Consider the following 26,652-nt stretch of genomic DNA (forward strand, 5'->3'; position numbering starts at 1 on the left):
AAATAGTGCATGATAAACACATCTAACAGTTCAGATTTATCATAAAACACTTCAATCTATAAGACCTAACGGGACAAAACGAGAAAAAAGAGTCTACTATATGTTCAGGTCTCTCTCTCTCTCTCTCTCTATATATATATATATATATATATATATTCCATATGTAAATAACATGGAATATTTTTGTACGATCCAGCTCATGTTCGGCTTGTCTCATTGAGCGACGAGCTGAGCTCAAGCTTGGCTCAGCTAAAAACAAACACGAATTGAGCCACGAGTTCAATTCACTGGTAAATGAGTCAAGCCTGAACATGCCCTGTTTGGTTGGTTTGGCTCGTTTACCAGCCCTATTTATGGCCCTCTATTTACCCTCTACTTAAGGGTAAACAAGTAATATTAAAGAAAAAAAACACTCATGCAATCACTCAGGCAATTTCTTAAAAGGTTAAGAGCCTATCTTAAATATTTGAAACCTGCAGTGGCTGAAAAGTAAATTCACCGACTAAAAATTATGATTAATAGATTGTAGGTGGGTGGCACCTGTGACGTGCGACCAAACACTGTTGGAAACCAACCATGTGTTTCGATGTGTGAACCTAAATCATGCAACGTCGAGAGTCTAGTCACACCCCTTTCACCAGCCATACCACGTGACCAAATATTTTGTCTTCATATCAATGTGGCTAAGGTGGTCTCTGCAACACCATGAGATTTTATTTTCCATGTGGGGACATAGAATTGTTTTCATTCCTGAGCTTTTATTGTGGGGGTATCTTTATTAAAAAGTTTTTGACTGTTTGTTGTGTTTTTATTTTTTTTTTGTCAAAAATTGCAAGGGATTTACTGTGGTAGATCTTGCAGGTTTTGTCTTCTTCCAAAAGGTGTGTTCCATGAGCCATTTCCAATGTTATTGCCTAGCAAAGTTATGATATTTTTCCTTTTTACTGTGGTAATTAGGTGTCACCAACTGCAATTTCACAACCATGGTTTTTTTTTGGCTAAAAGTTCAAGTGTGTAGTAATTCAGGTGACTAAAACCCGTATCATCGAACGGGATTTGCATCTAACGACGCTTGGACTGCCTCTAAAGATTGTTTTTCCATCCAGGTCTTTAGTGGCGGTCAAGACCGCCACTAAAGACTGTATTCAGTGCATCGGATTTTTTGTGTTTGATGATATGGGTTACTCATCCAGGTGAATCCAGGACTAATTTTGTCTAATGAGGTTAAAATTCAAGCTTAAAAGAAGAGCAAACTGATGCGATTTCGATGAGATAATTTTGACATTAGAATTAGACAATTTTGCTACCTTTGGAGCACTTTTTCCAGAGCCATTAGATTCATGTAATTCATATATATGTAACTCCAAATTAGGCAAGTATTCTTCCTTTTTAATTAGTAGCAAAAATTCCATCATAATTTTTTTTAAATGTACAACCTAATTACAGTATGAAGTACCCACTACTATAAATAAAGGTTTCTTGTACAAAAATATATAGAGAGCTTTTTTTGAAGTTAATAAAAGGAAAGCAAGTATAAATACCATGCTTTCAGATTTTTTTTTAATGCCCGGGCGAGTTTCTCTTTCAATTTTCATTTTTAAAAGATTCAGTTAAACGGCGGATTGAAGGAAAATATTTCTTCAGGTTCAATTTCAAATTAGGTAGCCAATTGTCTTCTTTCCTATACTATGTACTTGGTAAATTCACATCATAAAGATCGTTACAATCGAAATGATATTTTCTTTCATTCATTTTTTTTGGCTTTTTCCTCTTTCAAGTCAACACGGACCTCTATTTATTCACCATTGAGAGATTATTCATCACAATGGTCACATCTCACAAGTACCATTGCAAAAAAAACGTGGAATAAGCCAAAGGTACATTTGTATCTATTAGAGCCTCATTTTGTGGGAAAAAAGAGTTGAAATGATGAAATGTACAGGAGAATATGGCAGGTGAAAATTTGAAGAGTTGCTCTTTCTTGTTTGCATATATAGAATGACAATCCATTTTACTTCTGTAAATAATTGGTTGGAGAGGAGGGAACTTTATACTTTGAGAAGTTAAAAAAAAAAAAAAGACATGATGGAATCTCATAAACATCTGAGGAGGATAAAAATGCTATCTTCAATGTCCTGGCCATGATTTCATGATTGAAAGACATTTGGAAAGAGTAACATGTTGGTCATTCTTATGGATCCCCATCCAAAACTTACTCTACACTTGAATTGGGAAAGGAAGGGCCCGGCTCTTCTTATAAGGCTCTTCAAAGCATAGCAAGCTGAACATGAGCAAAAATTGTTACTGCTCAACTTTTTTTTTTTATATATTTACACCGAGAAACCGCTCCCAGGATCAGAGACCTAGCCACGCTGGCTCTGCCTGCTATACTTACAATCACTGACCTGACAGCATAAAACTCTGTGAGCTTACCCTTTGCTCCCAGGGAGTCGCCACACTTTGGCTCGTGCAAGGGATGACACCCATGGGATTTTAACCTATACAGCCTGCCCAGCAGCCTAGCACCCTAGGCTACATCCTACTATGCCAAACCCCTTTGAGGCTGTTACTGCTCATCTTGGCTCGGTAAGTTTTGTTAAGTAGTAATAAATATATTTTAGATATATTCTGCCTCATATATCGGATGGGAAACCAAACTGGCATGAGCACCTTCTAATGGTTCTCTAGCTATCTTTCTGATAGAGATCCATCTGTGATAGAGAACGAGAAGAGAGGGGGGCACCTTATCTCGAAAGACATGGTCCAAAGCTGCTAACCCCTCTGTCTGAGTATGGAACAGAGTCTCGGTATTCACTAATGGAATGTGCAATTATGCTATCTACTTGCTTGAACTTCACTTTAACTCACTTCACTTACAAAGTGTTTCTTCTTTTCTTACCAATAAAACACACCCTACAAGCTTCAAAAAGAGTTCCAACGATCAAGCGTATAGCAAATAATTAAAGTATTTGATTTACAAGCAGTAGGTTTAGAAATAAAATTATATTGCTTCAAGCATTGAGATTGTCTCTCTCTTTGTAATTTTGTCTCTCTTTGTAATTCTATCAATTTCATCTATTAAACAGTGTATGTTTTCTGTAAACAAGACAGCTTGGGCTCGGATTCTTTATGAGCAGGAAATCAGCTGGAATCGACACAAGAATGAGCCAAGCTTGAACACTAGCTTCAAGCTCGGCTCATTCAGCTTGTTTACCGGCCCTACTTGCATGGACCTGGGCCCTTCAGGACATGACCTAAACTGGACCTATTCTTGTATTCTAGTCTTAATAAGTGGCTAGTACAATCTTCCAAAATCCAATCAGAGATGCCAGAGTTGGTCAGGGTCTAAGTGGGCTTTAGGTCCCACCTACCCAACAAGCCCACCTGACCCACTAAAGCAGACAACAGTCTAGTGCTACTGAGTCATGGTTTTACATCATGTGAGTTGATTTGCTGAGTTTTGAAAATAATGCAGCAGGATGGTTACTCTACATCCTCAAATAATTGGAGGGAGGGATCAGGTGCAATGTGATTGCACACTTTTTCTTTGCTGGTGCACCTAATTACCACCATCTTTGGGATACAGCCTGTCAGCTGTGAGGCTCAACATCAAATGGTGGGTGATCAGGTGCAGCAGCATACTTAAAGTGTGCAATCACATTGTACCTGATCTCAATTCAAATAATTGGTTGGGTCCCAACCCAACCATTTGAAAGGGAGCATATTAGGTGCAATGTGATTGCACATTTTTTGTGCGCTGCTGCACTTGATCACCCTCCATCTGTTTTTGGGCCCACTACTAATTACAGGCTGTATCCTAAAAATGATGGATGATAGGTGCAGTAGTACACCAAAAGTATGCAATCACATTGCACCTGATCCTTTCTCCATTTGAGAGAGGGTCGGCACCTCCTTTTCTTGACTTATCATGTCAGACTGCTGACTACTTTGAAATTGGTTGTCACAATTTTTGCTTGTGGAATTTGATGCATCTGATGCTTTCAACCAAGTGCCATCATTCCCTCTTGAAATTCGTATCACATTGACTGAAAGATGCATATGATTGAACATGACTTGAATACTCATCTGAACTCCCAGCTACGACTGTTAATTTTGGGAGTTATCCGAGTAAAAAGTGATGTGTGAAGCATGAAAAGAGAAGCGAGTGTTTAAAAAATGCTTGGATGCCTTAAAAGTGTTTAAGCAACATAAGGGAAGTAGTAAGTGTTGGGTTTAATAATCCACCAAAACTGAAAAGAGGATTGAATACATGTTCTAGTTAAGCCGTTGAAATTGAATTTGAAATAAAATTTAATGTGGAAGCGTTACCTGAATCCATAGCACTCTGGTTGATCGTTGACAGGTATGATCTTTTAGAACTTGTATATCTAGCCATTTTTCTTTCTCTAGACCTAATGAGAGAGGAACTGAATTCTCTTTCTAACTTATGAGGAATATGAAAAGAAGGCTTTTATATAAGGTTTTTGGACCATAACCTAATGTGTTTAGGAGTATGTCTTCAATTCAGCCCCTTGCAGAATTGTAGACAGAACAAATCTCTTCACATAGTATATCATACCATATGAGATATCACAAAGCTCAATCGGATTAAATCATATAAATTGGGCCTGAACCTAAGACAACCTTACAATGTGTGGTTTAACATACATAGGCCCACACGATTTTCTAACAATCTCCCACTTGGGCCACATATGTAACCTTATAATCACACATTGTAACTTTATGAACTCAAAAATACTGTCTTATCAATCAATATATCTACCAATCCGGTCCATTGATCATGTCAACATAGAATCAAGTGGTCTTCATTACAAATAATGTAATTGAACCCATCAATGATCACGTATATCGACATAACCAAATGACATGCATCAAGTATGGATGTGATGCATGAAAATTACATGCAATGTGATCAAATATGCCTATTTCGAACTAGTCTTTCCTAAAAACTTAAGTGAGATCACAACATAATGAGTACAAAATAAAACTAAAACTTTAACTTTATACGAAAGTGGCAAAAGAGAACTTTATTATATCATAGAACGTCTAAATACAAACTCCCACTAAACGAGCATATCATAAAATGATAAAACACCCATGCGAGCAGTATACTCGTGAAAGACCTTGGGTGACAAACCTTTAGTAAGTGGATCCGCAATCATGGATTTTGTACCAATATATTCTATCAATATCTTACCATTCTGCACTCTTTCTTTAACAACAAAGAACTTAATGTCAATATACTTTGACTTCGAGGAGCTCCTATTGTTATTGAAATACAGCACTGCTGAATTATTGTCACAAAATAACTTTAGCGATCTTTCAACATTATCTAAAATCTGCAGCCCTGTGACAAAATTACATATTCATATCCCATAGTTGGATGCCCCATAACAAACTACGAATTCTGCTGCCATGGTGAAAGAAGCAATGAGTGTCTGCTTGACACTTCTATAGGAAATAGCTCCCCTAGCCAACAGAAAGACATAGCCTGACATGGATCTGCGACTGTCTTGATATCCCGCAAAGTCAGAATCATAATACCCAATGATCTACAACTGATCTGACTTCTTGTATGTGAGCATGTAACCTTTTGTTCTCTACAAGTACATCATAACCCGTTTGGCTGCTTTTTAATGATCCATAACTGGGTTACTAAGATATCTGCCTAACATCCCAACAATGTATGCTAAATTTGGACGCGTACATACTTGAGCATACATAAGACTCCCTATAGTAGATACATAATGGATCTATTTCATAACTTTAATTTCAGACTGGTGTTTGGGGCATTAAGCGAGGATTAACTTGTCTCATTTAGCAATAAGAGTATCCCCTGGTTTGCAATTCTTCATGTCATACCTTTCCAGAATCCTTTTGATATAGCTCTTTTGTGATAATCCAAGAATACCCTGAGAACGGTCTCGATATATCTTGATCCCTAATACAAAAGAGGCATCCCCAAGATCTTTCATTTCAAATTTCTTTGTCAGAAATATCTTGGTTTCGTGCAATATGCCTATATCATTACTGGCAAACAATATGTCATCCACATACAAAATCAGAAAAATAAATTTACTCCTATTGAACTTATGGTATATGCATTCATCAACTACATTCATCTCAAAACCAAATGAAAGGACAACTTGATAAATTTTATGATACCACTGACAGGAAGCTTGCTTAAGTCCATAAATGGATTTCTTTAGTTTGCAAACCATTTTCTTGGCTTCGCCTAAGACAAAATATTCTGGTTGAACCGTGTATATTGTCTCATTGATGTCCCCATTAAGAAATATAGTCTTAATATCCATTTGATTCAGCTCTAAATCATAATGAGCCACAAGTGCCATCATAATCCTAAACGATTCTTTCGAAGAAACTGGAGAGAAAGTCTCTGTATAGTCAATGTCTTCTCTTTGACTAAATCCTTTTGCAACAAGATGAGCCTTATATCTTTCTACATTACCCTTTAAATCACTTTTAGTTTTAAATATCTATTTGCAACCAATGGGTTTCACACCTTCAGGTAATAGGACAAGATCCCATACATCATTGTCCCTCATGAATTTAATCTCCTCATGCATTGCTTCAATCCACTTTTGAGAGTTAGAACTTTGTGTGGCTTGATGGAAGTCGATCAAATCATCTTCCATTAAGCCAGTATCACCCTCATGTTCTTGTAAAAAGACAATATAATTATCTGAAATTGCCCTTCTTCTCTCTCTCTAGTGGATTTCCTTAATAACACTGGTTCTTGAGGTTGTTGAGTTTGAACTCGAAAAGTAAAAACTTGATTTTGAATAGGGAGATCTAAAGCATTACCTTGATACAAATTTGTGAGAACAATGTTAGGAATAGAAATCTGATAATCATGATCCACAACTGCAGGAAGAGAAAGATACTCTTCTTCAAAAGCAATATCTTTTACTTTATCACTCCTCTCAAACTCAACACCCTCAAAGAAACAAGCATTTTCTGTTTCAAAAAAGGACTTATTTGCAGGGTCATAAAACTTATAGCCCCTGAATCTTTCAGAATACCCAACGAAATAACAATTAACCGTTCTGGAATCTAGTTTCTTTTCTTATGGCTTATAGGGCCTAGCCTCAGCTGGACATCCCAAAATATGAAAATGTTTCATACTAGGCTTTCGGCCTGTCCACAGTTCATATGGGGTCTTTGTTACTACTTTAAAGGGTACCATATTCAAAACATAAGTTACAGTTTTTAATGCTTCTCTCTAGAGGGACTCTGGTAAGGTAGAATGATAAATCATGCTCCTTACCATATCCTTAAGAATCATGTTTCGTCTTTCAGCAATATCATTCATGCTAGGGGTGCCTGACATGGTATACTGAGGGACGATCCCACATTCCTTTAGGAATTTAGCAAAAGGCCATGAACATTGTTCACCTGATCCATCATATCTGCCATAGTATTCACCACCACGGTAAGATCTGACGGCCTTAATTCTTTTGCAAAGTTGGTTTTCAACTTCGGCCTTAAATGATTTGAACGCATCCAGTGACTGAGACTTTTCATGAATTAAATATAGGTACTCATAACGAGAATAGTCATCTATAAATATAATAAAATATTATTGACCATTCCAAGAAGCCGTAGGGAAGGGTCCACAAATATCTGTATGGATTAGTTCTAAGACGTTTGTTCTCCTTTCGGCACTTAATTTTCTTATGTTTGTTCATTTTCCTTTTATACACTCAACACAAACCTGAAAGTCAGTGAAATTAAGAAAATCAAGAATCTCACTCGACACAAGCTTTTTAATTCTTTATTTAGAAATATAACCTAAGCGCTTATGCCATAATAAAGTGGAATTCTTATTTGTTATTTTTTGTTTTGTACCATGAAACTTAATTGCAATGTTTCATTAAATGAGGCAATAGTATCAAGCATGTAAAGGTTATCAACCATACATAAAGAATCGATCCCAATAAGATTTGAATCAAGAAATAATTTAAATTCATTATGTTCAAATAAACAAGAATAACTGTATTTGTCTAAAATGGAAATAGAAACCAAATTCTGCCTAAAATACAACACAATAGATATTTCTTTCAAATCTAAGTAATTTTCAGTCTTTAATAGCAACCTAAATGTCCCTTTTGCCCCAACTTTAACTGTTTTTCCATCACCCACATAGATGAATCTTTGAGTATCAATTGATGATGGACAACTTAGGCAACCTTGCATAGATACACTTATGTGAGTGGTAGCACCAGAATCCATCTACCAAGTGCGTTCGGGCACAGAAGTCAAATTAACTTTAGAACAAACTAAAGTAAAGAGCGTACATTTCTCTTCACGACAGACATGATACTTGGTACAATCTTTCTTCATGTGACCCTCCCATTTACCAAAGAAACAACTAGACTTTGGGTCCTGATATCTTTTTATTTCTTTTATGACTGAGGGTCAACTGCAGCTTCCTTAGTCTTTTTCTTTTTTATAAACTTGTCCTTAGAGGTTATTGTCAACTGAGTACTCTCAGTCTTCTCTTGCTTCATCATATCCTCTTCTTGCACACAGTGTGAAATGAGCTCATTAAGAGTCCATTTCTCCTTCTGGTAGTTGTAACTGACATTAAACTGACTGTATTGTGAATGAAGGGATATCAAAACCAAGTGCACGAGTAAATTTTCAGACAACTCTAACCTTAGTGCCTTAAGTTTTGAAGCAAGATGAGACATCTCCATGATGTACTCCTGAATGTTTTTTTTGCCCTTATACCTTATTGAGACAAGACACGAAAGAAGAGTATTTGTCTTAGCCTTTTCATTTTTTGCAAAATATTTTTTAATTTCTTTAAGGAAACGTTTGGCATTTGCCTCTTCGGACATGGTTCCTCTGAAGGATTAAGGAATTGCGCGTTTCATGATCATGAGAGTCATGCGATTAGATCGATCCCACCGCGCAAAGTTCTTTTTATGTTTAATAGAACTCCTATTCGTAAGAGCAGATGGTTGATCTTCTCGTAGTATAAGATCCAAATCTATACATATAAGCATAATCATAACATTTTCTTTCCAGTTCTTAAAATTGAAACTGCTCAAAACAGGGCTGAAATTAATGTTTGCAGATATCATTGAAGCTGAGGTATTAATTGAATAAAGAACAAACAAACTCATGATTAACATACATTTTTTACATGCAATAACATAAAATAATATATTTAAACAGAGGTGAACCCCATTATAAGATACTCAACACAACATTGACACTTAGTCTTTAGAAAGAAGTGTCAACTTGTAAATGGTATTCTCAATGCAGTAATCAAAACATGGACAATCAGTCATGTCAAACAACAAGCCTTTCTTTGGAACGACTCATTATTCATATAAAAAACTGAATAATTGTCTAATATTTATTACTGAAAGTACACATTTGGGCTCAGCCAAATAGTAATCTTCCTTTAAGCTGATTACTATTCGCATGAACCATAAACATATAAACATCACAATATTTTAAAATGAACTAACCTACACAACAAAGGTTACTTTGACAACATATTGATTCAATTAATTCAATTTAAAATATTGGACCTATAATCAGAAATAATACCAATGTTCAAATATGTCAACACATGCATATGAATATAATTAAGCATAATAAAGTGCATGGGCAAAAGTAACCAAAAAATAAGCCCGCTAAGATGACCCATAATGCACGCTAAATTGCATTATGAAATCTTCAAATGTTTTTTTGTAAGACATAGTGCACGAGTCTGGCCAATCGGGCCTAGCCGAACCCACCTGTGGGAACCAGAACAGGTCAAACCCTGTCCATAACAACCGGGTGTAGGTCTACACCACCGGGTCGAGTCCAACCAAAACCGACCTACACTACAATGCAACTTGACTCAATTCAACCCCACAAAACCAAATGAGGACTTAATCGGTCAATTGCCCCGTCTCCAAACATGACCTGATTTGGTTAAGCTCAACTAGTCACTGAACTTGGTTCGGGTAAACTTTAGAAGCCCGAGCCCAGCAATACACAGGACCGAACCGGTCCTGTGTACAAATGCAAAAACAACTCTGGCCTGGTTAAACTGGCTGGCAGACACTGAACCGGCCTGGGATGATGAATCAGCTGATATCCGAATCATCTCTGGGTCATCGGGTCGACACAGACGCCTGAAGGCCAAGCCGAACGTCGAATCCCACCGACGGATGGCCGAATAAAATGCCAATCTCCGTCGACGGGGGGGGGGGGGGATCAGACCTGAGCACTCGTTGGTCCTCGAAGGGCACCAACGATGGTCCAAAAATAGCACCAGACCTTGATGAGATGAGTCTATCCGTTGATGGTTAAAAACAACCCTTGATGCCAGCAAACTCGGGATTCAATGAGCGTCTGATCTTCCATCATCCAATGAACCGAGCAGATGATGCTTCATCCGGTAATCTAAACGGCGATGCACCCTCGTATGCCCTGTGATCCAAAGAGGGCAACTCATCTCCCTTTGGCCGGCGATTCAAAAAGAAGGGGAAACCCTCTTTCATTCGGTCATCTAGAAAGATGCGCTTGTCCGCCGTTCAACAGTCTGAGCAGGCAAGCGCCCGTTTGGTGAGTCTGAATGGATATTCACCCTTATTGTCTAGCGATGATAATGGGTGATAAGAATTGGCCCTCATCGTTCGACGATCAGATTGGGTGATAACCCCTATCATCGTTCGGCCAACAAAAAAATTGAGGAAGGGCCGAACGACCCTTTCGTCTGATCGACAAGAAAAGGGGACGGGCCTGACGACCCTTCCCGTTCGATAACCTAAAAAAGGGGCAAACCCCTTTGCCGCACAACGGTGATTTGGCGATCAGAAGAGGGAAGGTCGAATTAACCATCCTGTCCCTCTGAAAACCCTTAAGGGGAGGGCCGATCGACCCTCCTCTGCCAGCGCCCTGACGCTGATCTTTATAGATCATCACCGCGAACATAAAAAAATTACAAAATATATAATAAAATTATATATTTTAATGATTCAACAAGAACAATAGCTATGATACCAATTGTTGGGTTTAATAATCCACCGAAACTGAAAAGTGGATTGAATACATGTTCTCGTCAAACCGTTGAAATCGAATATGAAATAAAACTTAATGTGAAAGCGCTACCTAAATCTATAATGCTTTGGTTGATTGTTGACGGGTATGATCTTCCAGAACCTGTATATCTGACCCTTTTCTTTTCTCTAGACCTAATGAGAGAGGGATTGAATTCTCTTTCTGACTTATGGGAAATTTGAAGAGAGGACTTTTATATAAGGTTTATGGACCATAACTCAATGTGTTTAGGAGTCTGTCTCTAGTTCAACCCATTACAAAATTGTAGCCAGGGTAGGTCTCTTCATATAGTATACCATACCATATAAAACATCACAGGGCCCAACCAAATTAGATCACATAAACCGGGTCTGAACTTAAGACAACCTTACAATGTGTGGTTCAACGTATGTAAGCCCACACGATTTTCTAACAGTAAGCAATAACAATAGAAGAAAGTAAAAGAATGACTTAAAAGTACAATTAAAACTGGTTCAGTAGGCAGGGTGGACCTCAAGGGTAAAAGCTTAAAAGAAATAAATCAAACGCATGCAAATGGTATAACGTGGTTCGACTTTGGTGCCTATGTCCATGATTCAATAACTCTCTTCCTCTCTCAACATGTACGTTGAGGAAGAAGTTCCTTCATAGTGAAACAATTTACGATTCTTGGAACTCCTTTATAAAACAATTTCATAAGAGTTTCCATAGGCATATCTATAAGTTTGTTAACTTTGCCTTCCTCTTTAGAAACCTCACAAGAATAGGAGACTTTATTATCTTCTTCCTTAACTGCTAAGGTCTCCAATTGCTTGGATGTCAAACCAGACCTCTCTTAATAACTTTCCTCACGTTAACCTTCTAGATCCAACTCTCAATGTGGACCCAAGTCTTGATTGGATTTGGATTCTACTTCTTGACTTAGTGTTCTAACATCCCTCTTCAAACTCAACTGTTTAGGGACAATGTTGAGTTTGGAGTAGCTCAGTAAATCTCCAAATTGGTAATGCCTTTATGAGAATATCACCCAGCTGATCATATGAAAAAATATGTCTCACAAGTCATTTATTTTCTATACCTTCATGAACAAAATGAACATTCTATCTCCATATGTTTGCTTTTGTTTATCTTTTTACCACTCATGTGGGCACACACATGACAAGTTATCTCATCATAGGAGACCACTCTAGTGTTTATTATGCTATGCATTTTAATTCCTATGAGTGACTTACTGAAGCAAATTTCACTGAGGGTGGTATAATGATCGAGAGATAAACCCCACCAGTGGCGACAAACATGATGCATTATAACACTTTTACAAAAGACATGGACCTACCATCTAAGACATAATTGGTAGTCCGATCATTTTAATTTTGATGACTTAGGGACCAATGAGATGCTCTTGCTCTCAAAACATAATAATAGTCTAACGAAGTTTTGTATCACCTACACTCTACAAGGTAAGCCCAGTCTAAATGGGTTATTGGGTGTTCTTATTAAAATAGAGTTTATTACTTTTCATCACATGTATTATTATCATTTAATACTTCAGGCTCCATAGCCTAAGTTTAATACTCTAGATTTTTAATCACTTGTAAAACACATAAAAATTAAGACTTTTTCTTTTATTGAATAATCATTGGTATAAACATTTTTAACTTTGGGTTCAAAACCTTAAGCATGTTACATTATGCACAAAAAGCGATTATGCTAAATTTAAATGAGGATAACATGATTCATTTAAAATACTTCAATTTCAAAAGAACAGAGTATTATAAAACCAACACAATAGTAACATGTATCCGAATTTAGTGCTTGAAAAAAAATGATTGGCTCGTTGACATTGTCGCAGCATCCCACATCCACGGCTAAACCTGTAATCACTTGTATGCCCATAAAATGAGTCAGACTCATTAAAATCTAGTAGGTCTATATCAAAATATATGGTAGTATACAAAGCTAATACATGTAGTACATTAATGATAATATAATTCATTTAATTAGATATTCATGCTATACATCCTTCATGGTACACATACGTGATACATATGAATCAGGAAAACACAATGCATTTATTAGTAACATGACTAAGTAGGCATGATGTGTCATTCAACTAATAAGTCATTATATTTGTTTGTAGGCGGGATGTGTCATTCACCTAATATATCAATATATTTATTTCAATCATGCCGTGATCTATATTTGATCCGAGTTCAGCATGTAATCATGCTACAACATTTAGAGTAAAGTCAAATCCATAGATTCACAACTTGCTATCCCAATCAGCTCATTCGACCATCATACCATCACAATCAATATATTTAACGTATTCACACTCATCAAGATTTACTGTATATTGAAATAAGTTCTCTATCAAATTACTTGGTCTTGGAAACGTATCTCCTCATAGGTTTCGTCCTGAAGTTGTAGCAACCACGGGGCCCACCTGATCCGACATCAAATGCAAACATGGGCGAGGATGTGAAAGTGCCTTGGTTTTTGTGCTGCTAGCACAAAAATGCATACATGTGCAAATGTTGCTCCATAATGCATGCCCAACGTCATAGGCATGATGAGTGATGGCAGATTCGGCGGAGCAAGCAATGCGATTCTCGAAGTGGTAGCAACCACGAGGTCCACCTGATCCTATGGCAGAGACGGTTCGCGGGCCACCCCTCTTTTCCTTTTTTAATAGGGGAATAATCCACTATTGGTACATGGAGATGAATACATATAGCTGGTGCAAGTTCGCATTCAAGATTCACATTGTACTTTTTAGCCTCTGTTTGGGAACCTTGAATTGGAGGCATGTTGAGGTTTAACCCAACACTCTCGTGCTTTATTTTGTTTGTTGGTAACAGTGTCGTGGCCAAAATGCTATATTGGAAGTGGAGTTGGCAGCCCCAAAATTATATTTCAAATCCACTCACAAGAGGATGTTTTTAGCAACTTTATCCTCGATACCACATTTTGGTAACTATCTTAATGCAAGGCTCTCAAGCACATCTTTAAAGTCTCTTCCAACTACATGTATTTTGGTTTCATGCACGGTGGGACTAATAATGTTTTCATAGTAATTAAAGCTCTGTTTGGGAACGGGATTTGGGAAGGAGCTATTGGGGAGGGGGAGTGGGAGCCGGCGCAAGTGGAGGGGACATGGAGATTTGTCGAATCCCCTATCTGCTGCTGTTTGGGAACGCAGATTCTAAAGATCGGAATGAAGATGGCTTCTCATGTCCCCCATTTCAACTATATTTTCACGAGGATGTAGTTAGGGGTGTAACTGGGTCAGGTAACCTGATCCGGCCTGATATCCCGAACCCATATTAGTGAACTCATGGGTTTGAGTTGGGTCCAAAATATTGACCCATTGTAAAAACAGGTCAGGTCTTGGGTATTATAAATAAAAACCGAACCCAATTATGTATTCAGATCCAAATGGTTCTTTATATTTCAAAACCGAATGGGCTTGAACCTGACCCCATTATGTACCCGAACCGATTATACACCTGAACTCGAACCAACCTGTACCCGGCCCGACTATATACCTAAACCGAGCCGTACCGTAACCTGCTTGATAACCCATCCAAAGTTTCTAATTAATAAATATTATATATTCAATTAAATATTTAAAAATATTGATAAACTTAGAATTAATATACATTGCATTTCATTAATCCAAACTTTAATTCATTTTTGCATATATTTCCTATTGCGATTTTGTTGTAGAAATTCAGTAAAACGAATCCCAGAATATTACTCGACAACACATTGAATTTGATACTTTTTGAATGTAATATATTATTGTTTTTTTTTTTCACAAATAAAACCAACCCGTTGTATAAAAACAGCACTCTCCCAAATTTGGAGGGCAATTTTGAAATAAATTCTGGCGGGGTTTTCTTAGGGTTTTAGCGATTCTAGGGTTTCAGCGTCGACCATGGATTCCTTCTCGTCCCCTTCTCCAGCGGGTTCGTCGTCTCCTCCGTCCACAGAGGCGTTGATGGATCAGGTGAAGACTCAGTTGGCTCAGGCCTACGCAGAGGAGTTCCTCGAGGTAATTTCATGAAGTGGGGTCTGATCGAAAATTTCGGCCTTTCTTTTCGGGTTAGAAAAAGAAAATTTTCTCTTCTCTCTGAAGATATGTGTATTTTTTTTTCTCATTTTTCTTCTCCTGGAGTATTTTGGTTGATGAAGGTAATGGAAGTTACGATGCATCGTGTAATTTTTTTTCTTTTTACGGATCACTTTTAGGATGTTGTGGATGGATTTTGATTATTGGGATTCAGATATGTTATTGATTCTTAGTTCCTCTTGTGATTGTGATGCTTTTTTGTTCACATTGGTTTGCCGGGATTTATGTCCTACTAGATTGCAATATTCTGGTGTAGCTCATGAATAAAGCTGGGGAATGACATTTTCTTGGTCTCTACCATTTGCATGATTTTGGGTAGTCTCTGTGTGAAATGTTTTAGTTCTTTTGTCCATTGGATATGTTATGGACAGCACACAGCGTCTTCGTGCACCATTCATTGAGAAGTTCCTGTATTTGATGTTTGGTCTATTAGTATTAGGTCTTGTATGATAGCCAAGTGAGAATTTGGTTACGTTGTTATGGGGCCTAACGATTAGTGCTGGGAAGCGAACTGATCCGCTCGTGGCTCAACTCATGTTCCAGATCGTAACGAGCTCATTTGAGCGCCTAAAATAGGCTCGGCAAGCTGAATATGAACAATAGGCACTCGACTCGAATAAGCTCGTTAGGTAGTAAATAATATATTTTACATGTTTTTTTTTGTAATCCTATTTCTTCCAGCTCTAAAACAATGTATTTTTTCTATCAACAAACTAGCTTGAAGCTTATTATGAGCTCGTACTCTGCTGTCTCGCCACAAGAATGAGCCAAGCTTGAACACTTCAAACTCGGCTCATTCAGCTCGTTTACCTGCCCTACTAACGATGCATCTTTACTTTTATAAGGTGGGAGGTTGATGCCTCTTGCCGTTTCTGGCAATTAAGATGGTTATGTCTCTAACCTATCTTCCAGTTCTCTTTTCAGAAGTCAGTGCCAAAAAAGATGCTTTTCAGTAATCCTTTTACCATGCTTCCTGTACGTAGTCTTCCCCTTCTTACCTTCCCAATAACCCAAGAGTAAAATCTTGAAAGCTTTGTAATTGCTAAGAAAAGAGTTTTACTACCAAAGCTACAATTGATTATCTGTCCTTGCTGCTGAGGCAAGTCAAATCATGGATGTTTGGGCATGAATACTTTTACGTGCATATCTTCCAATCATTCAGATGCAATGTATTCTGTATGGAAAAAATATCATGGAACCAAATATTCTGTTGTTGCCTCTTTGTGTAAATTTCTTGCTTGACACCAATTCAGATTCCATCTATGCAAAGAAAAGGGTCTAAAAGCAAGGGCTTGGTTGTCATTGCCTCAAGGTGTCAAAAACTTTTTCTAGTTATTGCCAAATTTGAAGTTTCTTGCAGTTTATAAGACTCGATAAATGGATAACATTATTAAGGTACACTACTAATAATTTGCATGTATTGCAAGTGTATTTGATTCAAATAACAATTTGATCAAATACAGTGATAGAAAGTTTGGTGCATATGTTTGATCTATTGGTTCATATATGTAATCACTAATTACAAATATGTTGAAAATATCGTTAAATCAAATGCATCAACATGGACAAGTATTGCTTTATCTTGTATCAAAGTCACCAATATCACTGATAGTTTGAAAATATTGCAGTATTAATATTTTCTTTACAAAAAATTATAGAAACGTGAAAATATTGGAATAATTTCAAAATATTGCTATAAAAATCACAATAATATCGTGATATTTTTGAAAAAAATATAGTTATGTATACATTTTTATTAAGTTTTTTTAGTTGTTTCTTTAGATTTTTGTAAGAAACATACTACAAAAACTTTTTTTTAATTTTATTAATTTTTACAATTTTTTTTTTAAGTTGTCAAGATTTTCCAAAAAAACTCACTAAGAAATTGTTGAGGCTGATCTAATGCCAGTGACTATGTTGTGTATTGCAGTTATTCTTAATTACAAATAGAGCAGCTTGTCAGCATGGTTATACTTAACTGCTTCTGGTGTTGTATTTTGAAAATTGATACATCATTTAGTTGTATCGTGTGTTATGAGGTGGGTCACTGTGAAGGTTATGAACATGTTTGGACTGCGCGATCGACTAGCTGTAAAAGCCAAGCTTGCTTTGTTCAGTTTTGGCGTGTCTTGGGTCAACGCTAGCTTGTGCTTGGGCTTGTTGCCATGAGATCAAGTTGAGCCTGAGCTACCTTGCTAAATCAAAAAAGAAATTATTATTTTTAAAGATTGATGGTGAATAAAAGGTGGAAGAGTTACAAAAATAAAAAGGAAAATCATACTTAAATTATGAAAATAAGAAAGACAAAAATTTCTGAAAATATTACAATATATCCCCTTTTTAATCATTGTTTCATTATATCTTGATATTTCTCTTCTCTTCTCTTCTCCCCACCTTGGGACATCATTTTCACTTTTGGTTCTTTAGAAGAATCAATCGACTTTTCTTTTCACCTATATTACTTAGACACTGGTATGGGTGTCAGTGTCGAACACAGGTATGAAGTGTCTGACATGGCAGACCTTCAAAAACTAGATATGCACACACACACACACACACATATATATATATATATATATATATATATATATATATATATATATATATATATATATATATATATATATATATATATATATATATATATATATATATATATATATATATATATATATATGAGAGAGAGAGAGGGGTCTGGAGGTTGAGCAATCTATCTGTACCTGGTTCTAACGAGGTCCTACAATGGGCAAGGTTTGTGTTTTGGTTTGACTCTTCAACACTTTGAGGCATAAAATAAAAGAAAATATAGTTTAAATAAGGTAGACACGAAGTGTCCAACATCAGACATTGTATCTAAGACACCCCAAAGTGTTGGACACATGACTTCAAGTGTCTATTTTGTTTGAATACTTTTATGTTGAGAAAAAATGAAGTGTCTAGGAGTGTAGGTGGCGGTTCCGGTGCCCAGAAGCATTGGGACATTGACACCTTGGCCCCCATAAGTGTCGAGGTAACATAGCTTTTCACTGATTTAGCGGAAAAAGAGCCAACTACCAGTTGGGAAGCAGCCAGCTAAGTGGTTTAATGAGGATAAACTAAGCTGACACATTGGAGTTGGCTGTTAACACAACAAGGTGGTGACTTACCTTATTGCAGGGAGATGCATAGATTCTAATGTATTGTATCCAAGATCAAAATGCGCTCACACATGGGTCTCATTCATGAGAAAGCTAGAGCAGCCAAATATTAGTGATGCACACACGCACATATATATGAGAAGAGGAATGGTCCAGCCACCCATCCTCACCTTCAAAATTCACACATAAATGTATTTTTCGCAAATCTGACCATATGGATGTGATCTCCATGGTCGAAAATCTATGAACCAACTCTTGAGCCAAGTTTTTTTTGATGTATAAATAGGATTTTATAAGGATCTAAAAATCAATGGTTCCAAATTTTTTTAATTTTTCTATGTATGAAGTCCTATATACACAAAAAAGTTTGATTCAAGAGTCTATTTGTAGGTTTTCGACCATGAAGATCATATCCATATGGTCAAATTTTCCAAATGACATGTCTACATCTATGTTACTACAACACGATGCTTTAGCTGTCGTACCCGTGTCGACACACATCGACAGGACTCCTGACTCCCAAACCTCAGGAAAACAAAAAGCAACCCCCCCAAAACCCTTGTCTCTCTCTTCTCCATCCTCTATGGCTCTCGTCTTCTCCTTTTCTGTCTCCCTCTCTCTCTCTTGATTCCCTTCTCTGTTTCCCTCTATCTCTCGATTTATCCTTCTCTTTCTCTGTAACGCCCCAACTTTTTATAGTAAAAATTTTGGAGTAAATTTTTTTTTTGAAATAGCGGAAGTGCGAAAAGCACAAGTCGGGTGCATTACAGGGTAAAACAGAGAAGTACAAAAAAAGCATACCATTCATTAATTAAAACCTACAAATACATATAAAAAAAAGCATACCATTCATTAATTAAAACCTACAGGATAAGATTCGGAACGAGGAGATACGTAAGAAGGTAGGTGTTGCACCCATTGAAAATAAGATGCGAGAGAATCGTTTACGGTGGTTTGGACATATTCGGCGAAGGCCTAATAATGCTCCAGTTAGAAGGTTGGAGAAATGGGAAAATATATTAGTTAAAAGAGGTCGGGGTAGGCCTAGGAAGACTTGGATAGAGATGATAGGAAAGGATATAAATGCTTTGAACCTCACCGAGGACATGGCATTGGATAGAAATGATTGGAGGAAAAAGATTCATGTGGAAGACCCAAAATGAATTTCTTTTTTGGTTCATATCGCTGACCCCAATTATTTTGGGATGAAGGCGTAGTTGTTGTTGTTGTTGTATTCATTAATTAAAACATTAATGTCATTAACTACATCTTATAACAGAAATGTAAATCTACTAATCAGAGTTCAAACATAAAATACTGAAATAAATGAGATCTCTTGATTATTTCCATAACGACTTCCCGATGCTCTGATTTAGTTGTTACCTAAAAACAATTAAAGCAGAAGGGTCAGACTCCCCTGTCTGTCTAAAAAGCATTATATTTATATGTGGTGCTCAGTGTCCTGTGTACAATTATGTGCAACAACTGCAGATATAACTAGCATGAAAATTTATATCATTCTAAGAAGATGATTATGCTTTCTAATTCATGATACAATGCAATAGATAACTGAACTAAAGATACATTTATTCACATTAGCATAAGCTGTAGATTTCACAAGTTTTGCGAAAGTCATAACGACAGTTCACGATTTTTCAAGAATGAGTATTTCATTTAACTTAAATTATTTAATGTTTATCTTATTCTTACCCTGTGGGTACGTACAGGCATAGACCTCGTAGCGGACTGAGACCATACAAGGGTCTATTATTTAATGACCCGTATGACTAGCCGTACGGATATCCAAAGGGGTCGGTCAATGACCGAGAGAGAACTCCCCAGTGGCTAGAACAATAATTAGGATGTACCCTGTACTTCTGCAGAAGACTTGGATCTACCACCTAGGATGCACTGGTAGTCCTGGTCCCCTAACTTCGTGGACTGGGGACCTGGTGAGACGCCTAGCTCTCACGAAAACAAGAATGCCTACGAAGCTTGTACCACCTACCCTCTCTAAAGTAGACCATGGGTCCAGTAACATACACCATCTTTCAGGTGTACCTAGAGCCCAGAGAATCCGGTAACATATACCCGAAGTCTCAAAGGTTTTATATTTCATTTTACATTTTCTTTATAACCAAGTGCGAGCTATCGCACTACGAGGGGTCCGATAACATATACCTTCTGCCAGGTATACCCAGAACCATGTGATTTGATGTTTCACATTCTTTTGTTTGTTTCTTCTGTGCGAGTCATCGCACCACAGTGAATTTTCCAAAAATCCTAAACCCGCAACGGGGTTCACACCAATTGTATGCATGTTATAGTCTGGGTGACATACGCACCACCAATGAGTGAAGTTTTCTTGGGATCGGCTTGGTCCGAAACCCACGTTCAACAATTTAATTTTATGGTGTACTCTTTTGTACCCTAGAATAACAACATATCGGCGGCAAGCATTGTTGTCCCTCCTTATGCGCTTTACATTTTGACTTATCGGTGCCATTGTGGCCCTCGCCACAACTGTCGCCCAAACCTGGTGTACACACTTCCACTTGGTTAAAGTGGGTCGATTGGGTTGCGAAAATGACTAACCACATCCCGTGAGTACAACGACCACCAGGTCATCGTGGTCCGCAGCAATGGTGCAACCTAAAACAAAAACCAAGGTCAAGTCGTCTTTTGCCAAACCCATGCACGGGTAATGTGGTTTTTGGCAAACTCACATGGAGTTCCAAACACAACTCTGACATTCAGCCGGAAGCAACATTAACGGGTTGTTGATCCAGCTATATGCTGGATAGGCCAGCATCACCAAAGTGATGATTCACGGTTTCGATCAGCCGAACACGCTGTGTCGACGTCATATGATCACCCAACAGGTGTGGTCCATTTGCAGCCTACTCACCACAGCTCCTCAGCCCCGTGCGTGAATGTATAGCAGGGCCATACATGGTCACAACACAAATCTACGTGTTTTATTTATTTATATATATATATATATATATATATATATATATGTATATACGTGAGAGCAAATGCGTTCCATAAAAGAAATGCGCACAGTCTGATTATCAACTAATGACTGTTGTAAAAATAAAAACCACGTAAACCTAAAGGATTTCTAAGTAAAAATCTCATTCCTCTTGTTCATATTATAATATGTAAGCACTTTATGCAAATTTCTATTAGGGGCCTATAAAATACATACAGAATAATAATACATGCATGACAGAAATTTTTTTTTGACCATGGGTAAACAAAGAATACAGTCATAAACTAATATGCTTGAGATGCAATAAACAAAAAAAATAATATTGATTCAATGAGGAAAAGACCACGCATATATATTTTTTTTCCAGTTTTCAAATAATGGTAAAAAAATAAAACGCAGATCCCTATTCATGGACTTAATACAAAAAAATGTTTGGTTGCCAACACTTTGACCGTGGTTTTTTTTTTATCTTCCAGATTTTAACAAACCACCATCCACCTAACAGATTTAACAATTTTTTTAAAACAACTCAGGTCTTCACGCATGACCCTTTTCATAACAGTTTTAAAGTTTGTAAAAAAATTCAGGTCTTCACGCATGACCCTTTACATAACAGCATTAATGTTTGTGAAAAAAAAAACAAACTCAGGTATTCACATAACAGATTTAACGTTTTGTGCATAAAACTCAGGTCTTTCACGCATGACCATTCACATAACAGATTTAACATTTTGTAAAGAAAACTCAGGTCTTTCATGACCATTCCCATAACAGATTTAACGTTTTGTAAAGAAACTCAAGTCTTCACCAATGACCATTCACACCGGAGAAAATCGAGAACTTATCTTTGTATATCCTTACAAAATAGACACAATGCACTAATCACAGAACCAATATAATAAATATTATACAGCCTTAATTAACCGAAAGAGAGAGCATTTAATAACTATAATATATATATATATATATATATATATATATATACCTACATATTTTATACGTATATATGCATGACTTCATATATATATATATATATATATTTAACCAACTTGGCTAATAGGCCATCATTGACAATAGTTGCATTGGGCCAGCACCCTGCCGGTCGTCCACACCCAAACACTTTTCATCAGCCGTTTGGACTGAACTGCACCCTATCCTTGTCACCCAGTTCTTCGCTTAATGATTTTGTTGTTTTTTTTTTTTTCATATAGAACCCGCGTTCAACCGTGCTTGGTTGGGAACTCATAAACCAACAATGGTGGGTATGGTTTCATACTGGGTTTCGGCGAACACCAGCCTCATAATCACACCACACGACAAGGAATACAACATATAAGCATAACACCCCTTACCTCTTTGGAGTCTCACGACGACGCGACTACAACTTCTTCCTTTTGTTGGAGTAGCACACTACGTTTGCCAATGGAGGTCCAGTCGTGCAGCAATAGAAAACTCCACCACCAACTATGGAGGTCTGATCACCCAAGAGAGAGAGAGAGAGAGAGAGAGAGAGAGAGAGAGAGAGAGAGAGAGAGAGAGAGAGAGAGCTGGCGGTTCTCTCTTGGTGCTCTATTTTAACTCTCCCACTACTTAGGGAGTTTTTGATTTTTAAATGCAAACCCAACCTCAATCCCACGATTTTTGAGGTGGGTACAATGCACTTCCAATTTTGCCCCCTCTTCCCTTCAGCAAAAGCTTCTCTAACTCCCTTTTTTGGTTGCTTTATTGGTACCCCCACCACATTTGGGTGGATTTCTCATGTTTCTTGGAAAAGAGAAGGCAAAAAGGCCAACTCCCACACGTTTATTGTGGGAGGGAATCTAGAAGGTAGGGTTTTTAACTAACCCACAATTTTTTTTCTTTTATATTTTTTTTTAAAGTAAAAATCTTAACTTTTATGTGTAAAAAGAAAAATCTAAGCACATGGGGTTTTGAACTTGGGTTTTCAACCTAAGGGGTAACAAGCCCCACCAGTTGTGCTACATTGTTTTTCGTTGCAAAGTGTGTGGATTAAATTGTATTTAACCCTATCCGTTTTGTTCCGGATTTCATAAAAAAATACAATGCTTTTCACTTCTACGTGAGCGCACCATGAGTTTTGAGCTTGGGTTATGACTCCACGCAACCATGCGTCCTACCTCTACACCACAACACCACTTGGTGTTTACTTTTGCAAAAATATTCTTTTTATGTCATATTGGGACGTTTTTCCTTGTTGATGGATTTCCTTCGTTTTCACATGGATTTTTCTTCCATTTGTTCTAAACTTGCACTCGCTTACTTTAAATGTGCTTCGGATCTCACGCTATCATCCCGAAACCATCGGGTTTCCCATTTGGGCCCCGTGAGTTGGGTCGGATTATCGGATCTTGCCAAGATCTGAATCCAAATACCAATTTTGAGGGTTTATTACCGGTTTCGTTCTAGAAACCTCAATCATTAAAAATTGTATTGCTTAGCATAAAATCTCACTATTTCACATAAATGCTTCACTTTCATTCGTTTAGAATTCCATAAATTTCATGGGTTTTACACTCTCGCTCACTCTAGAAATAGAGAGAGCGAGAGAGAGAGCTGGGGGAAGACGAGAGTCAGAGAGAGCCAGGGGTGGGGGGGGGGGAGACAAAAGCTAGAGAGGGGGGGAAGAGCGAGACCAGAGAGAGAGAGAAGGGCCATGTCCTTCCCCTTTTTATAACTTGGTTAATTAAGCCAAGTTGGTTTCGTTGACTAGGTTTGGACAAATCCAAGCCTGATCAGCGAAGCTACAAAAATGACTTTTAAAATAACAAGTTTCTCTCTCTCTCTCTCTATATATATATATATATATATTTATTTATATTTATATATATAGCCGTGTCGCACCCATACCCAGGTGACATAGGTCTACATACAATTTTTGAAGGTGAGGACAGGTGAGTGGACCATTTAAGGAGAGGACCATTTCTCTCTGTCTCTCTCTTTATATATATATATATGTATGTATCATCTAATTTTTATATTTTGTGTGGTTTGTTTTCTCCTGTTCTGCACAAGCTAAGATATGCTGGAATGGTATTAGAGCAAAACATGGATCCACTTCGGTAACTCTAAGAGATCTTCATTTCATTTGATTCTTCCTTCATCTTCTTCTTCATGTTATGCTCTTTAATTTTATGAACCTTAACCTGTTCAATTTCCAAGTCTTTTACGCAATACATCTTTACTTTAATCTTGTCTTCTCCTTGGCCACAATGCCACCGCCCCCCCCCCCCTTTTCTTCCCCTCCGATTCATATCTTTTTCTGATTTTCTACTCTTTGATTATCCATTAAATAAAACTGGACTCCTTCATTTTAGCAATCAACTCCCACTGTTTTTATATAAAAAATTGCTTTGATGCTGTCTTTTGATGTTAAATGATTTAGTTGTCAAAATGAATGTCACATCTGGTTGTTCTCAATTGACATCTATTCTGTCATAATTTAACCCTAAAATAAAGGCAGTAATGGAGGGATGTTTTCCTCAAGTGTTTAACACTTGGATTTACATCTTAATCATCCATCAATTCTTCTTTCCTTCTACATCTAGTTTATATTAGGAGAAAAAAACATATTAACTTAATGTCAAATTATGTAATTCATTATAAGCCATGACCTTCTGGGCCGCTTGGATGAATCTGTTCCAATGCCTATGCAATAGATTTATAAGAGGGGAAAATTTGTGATATCAACTGTAGCTGTTAGGACTTGGGAACCTAGAATTTGTCACTTGGAAAAAAAAAGATGTAAATCATTAGTTCCCTACATGACTTATATGCAACAGAAAATCTATTCAGTTTACTGTTGATCGATCATGTATTTACTTGTCATTCTGTTTCTTGCTTGGTTTCTTGCCTGTGTTAGGGTTTAATATGATATATTTGCCATTTCATACAGTAAACAGAAGGGGAAGACCATGCCACTTAGAGTGTTAAATCTACCAATCTTAAGCCCAATTGATTGATTTAATTGAAGATATTTAGTATTTCATTGCATTTTGATTTCTTAAGTTTTCGAGGTGCTTGTCAATTATGAATTCAAGAAAGTTCTACTGCTATCTTGATTATGGAAGGTCTTCTTGCCCCATTATTTTTTATGAAATCTTCTTGCACAGTTACTAAAATTCAAGAATTAGAATTGGTTTATTTGTGCATCAATAATGGTACATCTGTTTTCATAAATTTGTCAGGGGATCTAAGGTTAGACTACTCTTCATTCGTTAAACTCATTGAAGGAAGAATTGGTGCATTGTGGCAAGTTTTATGGTCCATTGTCAGGATTCTACACTCTAGATTTGTCCTGATCTTTTCGAATGGAGTGAAGGCTGACTGGAGTATTAAAGAAAACATGGTCCTGTTCTGGATCTGCATGATATGTGTTGCAGATCTATATTCTATACTCTTCTATATTGGCTTGGGCAGAAGTCAATGATACTTGATTTTGTAGGATGAATTATATGATTTATGCTGAATATGTGACTGCTTTCATCTATGATTATATACTTTAGTAATATTTGCTTTGCTTTGTTTTTTCTTTTTCATTGCAGACGGTAAGAAACAAATGCTTTGCCAAGTGTATCACAAAGCCAGGGACAAGTTTAAGTGGAAGTGAAAGCAGTTGCATCTCAAGGTGTGTCGATCGCTACATGGAGGCAACTGGCATTGTTAGTCGAGCACTTTTCAGTAACATTCGTTAGCTTCAGAGATGCTCCCAGAGCAAGAGAAACTGCTGTCGAGTACAGAATGGGTATCAGCATTATAACCATTCTTTTCGTTTTGTACTGACAAAGAGCAAAAATGCTGTTATTCAATTTTTCATCTCGAGGCCAAATTACAAATCCTTATGAATGAGGAACTTTTTTTTATTTTCTCATGGTGTAATTTACTATATAAACTGATTGACATGATGGTACTAGATTCATTCCCGAGTCCATTCACCATGCTGCTGCCTGTTTTTGGTGATGCCCCTTTTCATAAGATTGGATAAGAAGCTTGTTGCCACCCATGGCAAAGCTTAGGTTTCCCTGCTGTTGCATTGCTTTTACTTGTCATTGGAATATAAGGTGTGAGCTACTTTAGCCTTGTGACTGTTCCATCAACTGAAACTAGGCTTGCTTAGATGAGGATAATATTTTACCTGCTGCAAACTTCTTTTGTGGCATTTGCCTTCATGTACCTGTCTTGGCGGTGGATGGATGATGGCCATATTACTGCATATAGATACTACTGCATATTATATCTATAGTATTTTGTTGGTAAACTGCATTTTTAATGGGAATGTG

General features: G+C 37.1%; 1 protein-coding gene across 1 annotated transcript; it reads left to right on the forward strand.

The window, feature by feature from the left end:
• Window positions 1-15,014: 15,014 nt before the first annotated feature.
• On the forward strand, window positions 15,015-26,475 carry LOC149836234 (mitochondrial import inner membrane translocase subunit Tim13-like). Its single transcript, XM_090010832.1, has 2 exons — window positions 15,015-15,145; window positions 25,918-26,475. The coding sequence occupies exons 1-2, from the start codon at window positions 15,029-15,031 to the stop codon at window positions 26,065-26,067; spliced, it is 267 nt and encodes an 88-aa protein (XP_089866958.1). The 5' UTR covers window positions 15,015-15,028; the 3' UTR covers window positions 26,068-26,475.
• The last annotated feature ends 177 nt before the right edge of the window (window positions 26,476-26,652 follow it).

The sequence above is a fragment of the Nuphar pumila genome, chromosome 6 (assembly GCF_984573655.1).
Source record: "Nuphar pumila chromosome 6, dmNupPumi1.hap1.1, whole genome shotgun sequence".
NCBI lineage: Eukaryota > Viridiplantae > Streptophyta > Magnoliopsida > Nymphaeales > Nymphaeaceae > Nuphar > Nuphar pumila.